At 46.2% G+C, this 12,900-nt stretch overlaps 1 protein-coding gene across 2 annotated transcripts in view; it reads right to left on the reverse strand.

The window, feature by feature from the left end:
- Positions 1–12,900, reverse strand: part of ADGRD2 (adhesion G protein-coupled receptor D2) — a 66,093-nt gene that overhangs the window by 28,185 nt on the left and 25,008 nt on the right. For both annotated transcript variants that reach the window (XM_060251224.1, XM_060251225.1), the window contains exons 14-21: positions 12,581–12,707; positions 12,385–12,488; positions 11,402–11,504; positions 10,992–11,145; positions 9,543–9,676; positions 8,356–8,471; positions 5,806–5,926; positions 1,793–1,834 (exon numbers count right to left, since the gene is read on the reverse strand). In XM_060251224.1, the coding sequence (XP_060107207.1) occupies positions 1,793–1,834; positions 5,806–5,926; positions 8,356–8,471; positions 9,543–9,676; positions 10,992–11,145; positions 11,402–11,504; positions 12,385–12,488; positions 12,581–12,707 (901 nt within the window). The remainder of the gene's footprint in view (positions 1–1,792; positions 1,835–5,805; positions 5,927–8,355; positions 8,472–9,542; positions 9,677–10,991; positions 11,146–11,401; positions 11,505–12,384; positions 12,489–12,580; positions 12,708–12,900) is intronic.

The raw sequence follows: 12,900 nt of genomic DNA on the forward strand, positions 1-12,900 counted from the left end.
GTTTTATACCGTCATCACCTGCGACTCCTCGAGCGCTTTCATCAGCGCTGCCTTCACACCATCCTCAACATCCACTGGAGTGACTTTGTGACCAACACTGAAGTCCTCAAGCGGGCGGAGGTTACCAGTATCGAGGCACTGCTGCTGAAGACGCAGCTGCGCTGGGCAGGGCATATTTCTAGGATGGAAAACCACCGCCTTCCCAAGATTGCCCTGTATGGCGAACTCTCCACCGGCCATCGAAATAGAGGGGCACCAAAGAAGAGGTACAAGGACTCCTTGAAGAAATCCCTTGGCACCTGTCGCATCAACCATCACCAGTGGTCTGACCTAGCCTCAGATCGCAAAGCATGGAGGCACACCATCCACCAGGCTGTCTCTTCCTTTGAGAACGCACGCATACCTGGTCTTGAGGACAAAAGGAGATTGAGGAAGAATTGCACTGCTACAGCACCAACCCTAAATCAGACTTTTCCCTGCAGCCACTGTGGCTGGACCTGCCTGTCCCGCATAGGTCTTGTCAGCCACCAGCGAGCCTGCAGCAGACGTGGACTATTGCACCCTTCTTAAATCTTCGTTCGCGAAGCCAAGCCGAGAGAGAGAGAGAGAGAGAGAGAGAGAGAGAGAGAGAGAGGTAGACTGGAATGTATTTCTCTGGTCTGGGGACAGGGGAGATAACTCTGCACAGCCAATCGTCCCACTTCAAAGAAAATAATGTTGTAAGATCACCTCCATGCTTGAGAGGAGATTGATGGAGCATAATAGCAGGACTCAGTTAATTACTCTCAGTATTCCACCATTAAGGATACATCTGCCTGCCCATCAATCTCCAGTTTTGACATTTATTGCTTTCACTGTGTTTCCCCTCCCCACAATTAAATCCAAACAAACGGTGACGGTATAAACTAAGTTCATTATTCCTGTTTGGTCCTTGAATCTGTTAACCATCTTCATTTTGTTATATGCTAATTTACTGCTCACTACCTATGTGTATGGACTGGTAATTTCCATTTCATTGTATCTGAAGAACATATGAAGCTGCCTTATACTGACTCAGACCCTTGGTCCATCAAAGTCAATATTGTATACTCAGACTGGCAGCAGCTCTCCAGGGTCTCAAGCTGAGGTTTTTCATGCTTACTTGACTGGACCCTTTTTAGTTGGAGATGCTGGGGATTGAATCTGGGGCCTTCTGCTTACCAAGCAGATGTTCTACCACTGAGCCACTCTCCCTCCCCAAAGTGCGCATGGACATGAAAGCTTAAACTTTGAATAAAACTTCACTGGTCTTAAAGGTGCCAATGGATTCAAACTTTGTTCTGCTGCTTTGGACCAACATGGCTACTTATCAGGGTGTATACAGTACACATACAGTGGGGGGACTCTGAGGCCCTTCTGGCTGCTTAGCACTGTCCATGTGTTCCCAACCTTCCTCCCCCCACAAGCCCCAAATATCACAATCATGGGTTTTGATTAACATCAGAGCTGTGATTCCCTGGTGCCAACTCTGCCCTAGCACAGTGCACCAAAGGAGTACAAGCTGTGCAGGAGGCTAGAGACAAATGGATCAAGCCACTTATGGGTCAGCAAAATGTGCCTCCCCTAGATATTTTAGTTACTAAAATTTTAATGGATCCTAGGCCAACAAATATATACATATTTAAGCTAAATTCCTTGCTCAGGCCATGAGAGGTTGGGTAGCTTGTTTAATATAGACTGGCTTTATGTCAGAGGAGGAAAGAAAGAAACAGTACAAGATGTCAGCCATTCCAGCCACAGGCCCTGATCTTACCTCACTGTTGTAGATTGCATAGACCAGGAATATGTAGAGACCCTGCAAAGGAATAATCAAATAAATATACATATGCAGAGATATATAACGTCCAATATTATTGCTTTGTCATCAGGCCAGCATACAAGATACAAGGGGAGTAAAATTTCCACACTGATATGCAGTTATCATTTCATAGGGAAAATTCTTTTCCTAAGCTGACTCTTTTAGAATTGGTGAGCAGATCAACAGACTCATCAAATAACCACCAAATGTGGGCGAATGTTCCATAAAGCCAAGAATGTCACTGTATAAGTGCAAAACTGAAAGCCACATCATACCATTTTACTAAGACTAATTAAGAATAGCACACAATATTATGCAAGCTTTTAGAATTCTCCAAAATTTTGAATCAGGTAGTATTTTTTCCCTTAAGTGGCAAAGATGTCATGTTTGCAGGCCATGATCCTAAATCTTTTGTCTACCTCCTGTGTAGAAGGCTAGGCAGATTTGAACTGATTGTTACCAAGTTCAGAAGAGAGAGCTTCTTTTTCCCCTAAGTAGCATTCCGGGGCAAGCAGCATAGCAATGCTCCTCCTACTGGTCATCTGTTCTAACTGCAACTTCTCCAAGCAGGAAGAACTGGCCCAGTGCAGACTTAAGAACTCGCCATGGAATCAAACATATTTAGAAAAATAATAAATGTGGTTGTGTGTGTTGATTTTTTAAAAAGTGCATGTCATCATTTCACAATACCCATGGATTAATTTGTTTCTTTGTAATGAGCACATGTTACAGAGCTGTTGTTGATTAAAGTATTAAAAGTTTTTTCCTTGATTTTTATTACTATGACCCAGGAACTAATCCTATTTGGGAAACTCACTTCAAGAAATCAATGAGGTTAGTAAAGATTTAGCAATAAAAAAAATTCATAAATGCTATTCCATTAGATCCTCTGGGAAACAATAGGCTCCAGGTATGAACTCAAAATGTTTTAAGAACATTCACACAGTACTGAAAGGGATGGTTTTGCAGTTATGTACCAAATCCAAGAAATAGAGCTCGGTTAATTTCTGAAAGAATATATATATATATAGGATGCATTTTAAACGCACTTTATATAAATGTTTTAAGTGAATTGTACAAGAGACAGATAACTTTGAAATAAATAGGAATACTCCTGAGGAAGACAAAATGAAGAAGAAGAAGATGATATTGGATTTATATCCCGCCCTCCACTCCGAAGAGTCTCAGAGCGGCTCACAATCTCCTTTACCTTCCTCCCCCACAACAGACACCCTGTGAGGTAGGTGGGGCTGGAGAGGGCTCTCACAGCAGCTGCCCTTTCAAGGACAACCTCTGCCAGAGCTATGGCTGACCCAAGGCCATTCCAGCAGGTGCAAGTGGAGGAGTGGGGAATCAAACCCGGTTCTCCCAGATAAGAGTCCTCACACTTAACCACTACACCAAACTGGCTCTCCCAGTGAGAGCCTCCCAATGAGCCTATATCTGGGTGCTCATTGGGCTAGACTTTTCTTTGCAATATTGTGATGTTGTACTTCTTTACAATGTGACAAAAGATTTGTAAGATTCTTGATTAAAGTATTCTTGATAAAAGTTGTACTAAATGTGGTAACCAGCATATCACAGTGTTTGTTTGTTGGCATCTGAATACACTGCAGCCCCCTGCAGGAGGATTTGCAACTTGTGGGGCCAATGGACTTTAGTCTCATTTAAAGAAAAAGCAGGAAAAGAGAGACAGGAGGTCTAGAACGCAATTTGTCAAGGATGAACAAGGCCCTTTCAAAATACACCTGACTTGCATTCATTACAAGGCCCCAAACAGATAAATGCCTCCCTTCTCTAAGTCACCCAGCTACTGTGTTGAAATCTGTTTCTCAGCCTCTTGCTGTGTGAGCATTGCCCAAGAATGCCAGAGATTGGGGTGCCTTGGCTTGCAATTTCTGGCCAAGCTCTGAGGACTCAGTGGGTCATGTATCTTTCAGGAACCAGGATTATTCAGTGTGGTCCAGTATGTAGAATCTGGGAGAAGCCACCTAGAAGAGGATATATCCTTTCCTATGCAAAGGTGACTCAAAGCATAAAGAGGCCTAAATCAAGGAAATGATACAGCATTACTTGAAACCTCCAGCTTTCTTCTTGTAACACCATTGCTGATTGTCCTACAGGGCAATTTTGATAGAATTCTAGTCGAGTTTACTTGCAGGACCCCTCACATTTATTGCAGTTCTTGGAGGGAGAATGTGTGTATTGTGTATGAAAAGAAAAGGAGATTACTTCCAGATCCACATACAACACCAGCTTGGTGTAATGGTTAAGAGTGGTGGACTCTAAACTGGAGAACTGGGTTTGATTCCTCACTCCTCCAAATGCAACCTTGGGTCAACCACAGTTCTCTCAGAGCTCCCTCAGCCCCACCTACCTCACAGGGTGCCTATTGTGGGGACAAGAAGGGAAGGAGACTGGAAACCACACTAAGACTCCAAGTGAATAAATTCAATATTTTCTTCTTCTTCTGGATCAGACTGAAGTTCCATCTAGTCCAGCATCTGTTTCCAACAGGGGCCATCCCAGAGGACTCCAGGAAGCCCCCGATCAGCTTTAGCAAGGTCTGCTTATCAACCTTCCCCCTCGTATTTGCTCCTCCCTCCAGCATTCTCTAAACATGACAAACTGAATTTAGCCACCCTGCTTATGGCAGTGAAGCCCCATAAACTGATTAAGTGAGGTATGGAACAGAAATTATTCTATCAGTCCTGAGTCTACTGCTCTAGTGTTATATATAGAGAAAATTCTCTCTTCTCAAGATCCTCACTGGAGACACAAAAGTGAACCCAAGGAACTGATAACAGAATGCCTACAGACTCAGCACTCTACCCAAGTTGTCTAGCATGCCCTGAAGCTCCCTGCCGTCCTCTTTGCTGGGAAGGGCCCTTAGATCTCACCTCTCATAATCAGATTGCTCATCACTAAATCATGGTTCAGGAACAGCTGCTCCAAATGTACACCCTCATAGCCATATTTCTGCTTTGCTCTGGGAGGGATTCACTTCCTGAGAGTTTTTTCTTTTTGCTATCTCAAAGCTTTGCACTCTAATTGTGGCAAGCTATGAAACAAACCTGACTCCTACACAGCCAGGGAAGGGGGCTGTACACTCCAGCACTGACATCACACTCTGTGCAGAGGGGAAGGGCCATCAGAACAACCCCTCCTCTGTTTTCTCTTGTCTGTAAGCTGGCATTCATGTGAGTGCACCTGGGTCTTGTTACAGAACAGGCAGAATGAGCTGGGGGTGGGGGGATTGCTTCCTTATGTACACATGATTTTCTTTCCGTTGAGTGATTTTATTTCCCCTTCTTTCCTGGGAGCATCACTGGATGAAGGGCGCAGTCCTGATTGCGGTCTGTTGCCAATCCCCCTTCGCACTCTCCAGGAGATTATTTTTATTTCTAGGGTATTTCTCCTTCTGAAAAAAAAGAACAGCTAAGGGCTGCTTTTCAATCTGAAGGGAGGAGTTGGGTGGATGTGTGGGTTAAGATAAGAACACTGGCCCAAGTGCAAAATAAACCAAGGCAAAAGGGGTTATTGCAGGATGCTCCAAGTTGAGCAAAGTCGTGAAGGCATGGCCAATGAACAAAGGTGGATGATACATGGAAGGGGCATTTCCACAGATAGACAAACAGTGGTCCCTGTGTCTGCTCTGTCGGATGGTGCTGGAAGTTGCAAGGGGCAATTCTGCACTGAAAAATCTCTTGAGCCATTTGCCAAAAGAGAGCTGCTGCAGCTCAAAGCAACCTTTTGAGGCCAACACTCTCTCCCCTGCCAACCCACAAGATCAAGAAAAGGGCACTCTGTATGTGTTCAGAGGAAACCAAATCTTGGCTACTTCAAGGCGGAGAATGCAGCACTAAAAACTACTTCTGAGGCTCCTTCTGGTTTAGAACAGCCTCAAATGTAACCAAGAGAAAACCATCTCCTTAGAATGCAGCCTGTTGTCCTGGAGCAAGACTCACCTGGAGGGAATTCAGCACTATGAAGATGTAGGCCCAGGTGATGCTGAGGTGCACCAGGACACCGCACACCCAGGTGAGACCAAGGACGGGCAGCAGCACCAGGACAGGCTTAGCGGTTGCCCTGGCAAGGGGCAGGAGGAAAGGGAAGAAACATGCACCATTAACTTGACTTCATGCAAAACTCAAGTCAGGAGAAGGAGGTTGCATTTACACCCCCAAAGACATACTGTGCTACTGAAAATCAAATTTGTGCAGGCCAAAGATGTATTTTGGAGGCTGCTCATCTTTAAAGAGAGAGTTCAGATGCATCTTTTGGCTTTGTGCCTGCTGCTCCAATGCCGATATATGAAGGTTTGGTTTTATTCCATATGTGGGAATCTGAGACCTTTTTTCTTATTTTGTTAGTCTCTAGGGTGCTACTGGACTCTTACTCTTTTCTACTGCCACAGACAGACTAACATAGCTACCCATCTTGACCTTTTTCTTACTTTTACCCAGGTTGGGGGGGGGGGAGTTGTTCTCCCAGACTTCTCTGTCCTGCGTTGGTGTTGATCAAGGGAAATATAACTGACAGGGCAAGCCTGAAGACTTCAACAAGGAAGAGAAGCCAAAACAGAAGCTCCTCTGCCTGCTGATAGTACTAGTATAGGCCATGCCACCCACCATCTTTCTTTCCTGGCCAACCCTGCCCTTTGTTTACAAACAGGAGTGAGCTCAAGAGGAAGTCTGTGGCATCACCAGGCAGGGGATCATACTGCCTTCCCCCCTTCTTCTCTGTGGGGCTCTGGCCATTAGATGTCATCCTGCCCTCCAATGCCAGGCTACGTCTGCAAATTTAGTAGCATTTATTTATGCAACAGCAGGAACAATGTGTCTCTGGTGGTTGCAAAGTGGCGCCTGCTTAACATCAACAAGAGATTTTTGGCCAGGCAGCATTATCAGCATCGAGGGAAAGCTCTTGCAAGACTGAGCGATATAGAGGTGACTGAACAAAGGGGAGGCTTCTGAAGAGAGACAGAGCAACAAGCCAGGACCAGCCATACCGGCAAGTGACATGAAGCACTCACTTTGAGGAACGGGATCCTGGGTCAAACATTTCCCTACATGCAACAGGCAGAACTGCACATAGGAGTGGCGTCATTTTGACTTTGCCTTCTTCAAGTATGCAAATGTCCTTGGCTAGCACCATCAAGGAAGTTCTTCCTGATTCCAAAGGCTGAATTGACTAGCTTGGTGGTTGCAGGGAAAAATCTGACAATGTCCCTCTGAGAGCCACACTCTACATTGGGAGACAAGAGACTCATCACAATGATATGGGGTGAAGCCATGCACAGATTTGCCCTCTTGCTTGTCTGGACATCCCAAACTCATGCAGCTTGCAAAAGGTGCCACTGCAAACCTTCCAAAATTTCAAAATTGAAAATGGGACATGCCTGCAGCACCACAATACTTACACCCATGATCACTGCCTCACCCCTCCCCGCTTCCTGCAATTATGCCTGCTGTCTCACTGATTTAAAAGGCAGAACTGTGTTTGTTCTTTTAGTTAAAGGTATGTCAGAAACACAATGATCTGACCACATGCTATCACAGTTCAAAATCTATCAGGGTGTCTACGGCGTGTAAAAAGGTGGACTATGCATTAGCTGAATATAATGGCCAACCAGATCCTCCAGAAGGCCTACAAGCAAGGTGCAGAGACCAACACCTGCCCCTGCTGCTGCCTCACCCAGCAATAATATTTAGTGGCTTACTGCTTCTGAACAAGGAAGATTCATTTAGCCATAGTGGTTAATTGTCATTGATAGACCCAGGGCTTTTTTTTGTAGAAAAAGCTCAGCAGCAACTCATTTGCATATTAGGCCACACCCCCTGACATCACCATTGTTTCACACTTTTGTAAAAAAAAGCCCGGTGGGGACTCATTTGCATATTAGGCCGCACCCCCCAACTCCAGGCCAGCTGGAACAGTGTTCCTGCTCAAAAAAAAGCCCTGGATAGACCTGTCCTCAATGAATTTGTCTAAGCTCTTTTTAAAGCTAATGACACCAGTGATCATTGCTGTGTCAGGAAAATTCACATTTTTCCCTCTGAGCAAATAAATCCTTCTGTCTGTCTTGTATAGCTAGCCCATCAATTTCACTGGGTGCTTGCAAGTTTGAGTATTATGGAAGAAGGAGGAATCCACTTTCTCCACCCCATGTATTTTATTTATAAACCTCACCATGCCCCCTGTAATCTTTTCTCTAAATCAACAAATCCCCAAACATTTTAGTCTTTCATAGTAGAGTCATAATTGTTTCTGCTCTGACCTGTTTTGGCTCAAGAATCAGAGGTTGCTGACCCCTGAACTCTGGGAGTTCCATGTCAGGGCTTCCCAGCTTTCTTTTATTGAAGTCCCTTAGTAGGCAAGAGGGTCCCTGATTTGGACCATGGTGTGCGGGAAGGATGGTTTTAAGCCTCCCCCTGCACTTTTTTCCTGATTGGACACCATTCCAGGGTTGCTATTTGCCTGGTTGTCAAAAACCTGACAACCAGTGTCTGACTCACCAGATTTGGATGCCAATCTGCTTCTCCAAGCTGCTGTTGGGTGTCAGCATCCTTGTGCGCCGTCGTGCACTGGAGACCGTAACCATCACCACGCGGAAAAGCACAAAGGTGTTCACCTGCAAAGGATTGAAGCCAGCAGTAAAGGAGGGTTCTTTCAGGCAGCACAACAGTCAGGGAAGGAACCCCAGCCTCTGCCTCTATAGTGAATATGCAATCTCCACTACCACAACAGTGAACACTGCTATGCCACTGTAAGGGCTTCAATAAGTGTGAGGCTCCTCTCTAGTGGAATGGCCCGAATGAAAACGCTCAGAAGGTGCCACTGCTTTATCATTCCACAAATTGCATAGAATCAAATTCTTCAAGAGGGTGGTTTTTATAAAAGTAATAAAACCACTATAGTTTTAACACCTGGAAAAATTAAGCAGTTTCTCCCCCCCCCCCCTTTTGCATTGTTTATCAGATACATTTATATACTCCTTTTAGTTCACTGTTCTTTAATTTCGTAATCTAGTTTTATTGCAATGTTTGTTACAGGTACTATGTGTGTTAAGTGCCATCAAGTTGCTTATAATAACCCTATGAATCAATACCTCTAAAATGCCCTATCATTAACAGTCTTGCTCTGGTCTTGCTCTGGTCTTGCTCTGGTCTTGCTCTGGTCTTGCGAGCCATGGCTTCCATTATAGAGTCAATCTACCTCATGTTTGGTCTTTCTCTGTTCAGCAAGAGGCAGATTGACTCTGTAATGGAAGTCACGTCTCTCCGTTTGCAAGACCAAAGCAAGACTTGCTGCCTTAGTTTTTCCTAGCAACAGGTACTATACTGATCTCTATTGTATTTTTTCAGAATTCTGTAGCCCAGCTTGAGTCTCAACAAGAAAGGCATATGAATATATAACATTATCTATTATGCTAGGTAATAATACCAAAGCCCTATGTACATGGAGAGAGCATCCCTCTAACACAACAAAATAGCTGCAAGCAATTTCACCTACCTGAGATTTGTACAGCATAAAAAAAAAGACTTTCAGGCAAATCTGAGGCTTCATGCGTTTATGTTTCATGCATGATGTACTGGAAAGCAAGACCAAAAAATGGCCTCCCCTGGGACCCCTCTCAAATACTCAATATCCTTAACTAACAAGATCCACCCATCAGACTTTGCAAACACACTCTGATTCTTACCGTTAGAACAAAGAGGACTGGCCCAACAAAGGCCCAGATGATGTCCGTTTGCACATTCAGCCAACAGTGATTGTCTGCCACATACTTGTTGAATGACGTTGCCAGAGTCACACCAACAATAACAACTGGAAGCCCTGAAAGTGCAGGCAAGAAAGACAAATGCAGAGTCATGAGTATTTTTGTGAATAACCCAACTCACAGCCTGGGGTGGATTCTGAGCTGCTGCTTGCAGGGTTCTATGGGCTCCAGACAGAGGCCTGTAGCCTTAAAAGACCTACAACAAGCAGAGTCCATCTTTCTTTGCCATGTCAGAGTACACCTGGGATTGCAATTATCTGGGAGTCAAATATAACATAAAGCCAGAGGTACTTAATGGTTAGTTCTTGGTCCACCTTCCTCAGTCTCAGCTCCCATCAAGCTTTAGTCATTCCTCATCTCTCTGCAGATCACTTCTTTGGCTTTTGACTTCAGCTGCCGCACACAAAGTTGCCTAACCCCTGAATGGTCTTGGTAATTGCTACGGCCAACTTGCTAGGCTCTGGAACCCCTTCACCAGTGAAGTGGGAGGGGGAAATCTACCCATCATCGTGAGTCTTAACTAGACGCAAGGTACAGCTGGATTGTTTTTCAGGAGGAGGCAAACCACAATTCCAGCACAGGTTAATATTTGCAAGGTGAGCATACCAGGAGGACCACTTGTGGTAGCTTTGAATGCTGCATCCAGGCCCGGCGTGTGGGGTTCTGCCGCTCCAGGCAGCCCTCTGCGCCCCCCCCCCAGCTCTGGTCAATTTCACGTGCAAGCTTTGCGCGCGTGGGGCAAACACCGTGCTCTTTTGAGAGTGCCGTGTTTTAGTGACTTCCGGCCACTTTTGGGAGTAAGGGGTGCCTCATGACAACCCAAAGCAGGGTGGCGCCCTAGGCAGTCGCCTACCTCGCCTACTCCCACGTGCCGGCCCTGGCTGCCTCCTCTTTCTAAACAGCTGCAAACCTCAGCCTTATCTCCAAGAAAACCTCCTGCAACTAACAGGCCCCTTGCAAAAGTTGTGTTTACATGACTTACTTTCACACTGTTCATACAAATTCTTTATGAACAGACACTATACTGCCCACCAGGAGGGCTGCATGTGGTGAAATGACATCACAACAGCTCATATTTCTCCCAGCAAGCAGCACATAAATATTTCTCCTCTGTACTTACACAACAGTCCTGCAAGGTAGATTAAGCTGAAACAGAGTAACTGGCCCAAGGTGACCCAAGGCTGAACGGGGATGGGCCTCCTTTGTCTAACTCCTCTTACCAGGGGAGCTTGTTAGTTCTCTTGCAACACAAGCAACAATACAGGAGTCTGTTAAACTGCATCAAGAATTCCTCAAGAAGGAAAAGAAAGTATTCCATGCCATCGGCCTCCCCCCACCCCCACTCTCTCACTGCTTCACCCGAACACAGACCCCATCCGGTCACGTAATAGAACCGCATCCGTCGATCCTCGCTCATGTTCACAGCAACCACTTTGCTCCAGAGGAGAAGCCCTTCCACCAGCATCCAGGCAAAGGCAGCCATGAAGAAGAGATGGAGGAAGGCAGTGACTGCAAAACACACTCCCTGGCAGGAGGCAAAGGGGAGGTTCAGGCAATGAACAGGGTCATCTGGCCAAGAGATGGACTGGAGCCTGCCCACCTTTTGCCCTTCCTCTGCCTCCAAGAGGGAGGGGGTGAGCAGGATGACATTTGGGGGATCCTGTCAAGCATGGACAAGTCATGTGATTTATTTTCACATGTTGTTTGGGCTGCTGCAGTGGGTGGTGTGAGAAGGGCCCAGAAGGAACAGTTGCAGCCCTGCTGTTCTCACCCCTTCCTACCTGGTTGGTTTTGGCCAGTTCACTGAACATAAGCAAGGCTTCTGCAGCTGCTAAAGCAAAGATCAGGTTTTTGTGCACGGTGGTCCGCTCGCTCTTGGGAACACTGCAGGAAAGAAGGAATGCAAGAGCGAGTAATGGGGTTGCCAACAGCAATGCTTCTCTAGAGCCAATGCAGCAGTGTTGTTTGCATCTGCTTACATCCAAGGAAAGAGGTGGCTGGGGGCTAGGTGTGGGTAGGCTGCAAGAGCACAGGGGACTGGGCCTTGTGGAGAAATTAGCCTCAACCTCTGAGGACCCTCCCTCTGGCCCATAAACATCCCACATTTCTTAGGAGCTGGAACTGACAGTCACTGCAGCAGCAATGAAGAAATCCTCCCCTTGGCTCTATCAGAGCATTAGGCAAATGCAGGGCCATTGCTTGGCAAGCATCACAGGTAGTGACTTCACTCATCTTCACTGCTATTTGCTCAACAGGTACTTTCCTGCAGCACATGTGATACCCTGCTTCTAGCAGACAGTGGCCTGGGTTATACAAGCGGATCAGTGGAACTCTAGTACAAAGGACCCTGGTAGAATTCTAGTAGAAGGTCCCAGCAAATGGTGGCTCTTGTCTTTTTTCTTCATGCACTGGCTCTGAATTTCTACAAATGATTCTATAGGTAATTGTGAATGAGATGGAACAAACTGCGAAGGGAGGGGACTCCACAACCCATCAAAGCCCACAGCTTTGCTGCTCTTGCCAGGTATCTTCTGCTGCCTTCAAAAAACTACACCAAACTCATCCAGAGACAAAGTACCGGTGGGCATAACAGTCAAAGGGATTGTGGAAGGGTTTGCTGGATCCTCAAATTATTAGCTGTCAGCCAACCTGGTATGCGTGTGGTGGGGACAGCAGTCAGGCCCTTTGGCATAACTGCCCCACACCTGTATGGTGATCTAGAACTGTGACCCCTAATCCAAGCCTTCACACCCGACAGCCTTACCCGACAGCCAGGAAGAGAATGAAGGTGACAATCAGGGCACAGAACGAAACACCGCAGCCAACAAAAGTCAGGGTCTTCAAGGTTGATTCCTCTTCTGCACTCCTCTAGCACAGCACAGAAAAACAAGCTGCCTGAGGGCCTGCCCTGAGTGGGTCTTGCCCTCCTCCCCCCGACCCTGGGATTGACTGTTTCTTACCTGCACCTCATAGATCTGCAGCAGCACTGCAAAGTTGGTGGTGTGGTTGCAGAAGCAGGAGGTAAATTCCGTGTGGGAGGTTATGACGGAGCAGCCTGTGGAGGACCACCCTCCACCAGCTTCAGGACTGGCATGACAGAGAGAAAGAAAACCCTGGTTGGTACAGATGTTGAGATCTTTACCTTGAGCTGTGCCTAGCAAAGGGTGGAAGAGTGGAAAGCACTAGAGCAATGAGCAGGAGGGACGTGAGAACTCCGTTGTGCCCCAAGGCCAAATATCAGGAAGTGGTATTCTCTTGGCTGAATCAGCATCCCAGCATA

This window comes from Heteronotia binoei, chromosome 12 (genome assembly GCF_032191835.1).
Source record: "Heteronotia binoei isolate CCM8104 ecotype False Entrance Well chromosome 12, APGP_CSIRO_Hbin_v1, whole genome shotgun sequence".
Lineage (NCBI taxonomy): Eukaryota > Metazoa > Chordata > Lepidosauria > Squamata > Gekkonidae > Heteronotia > Heteronotia binoei.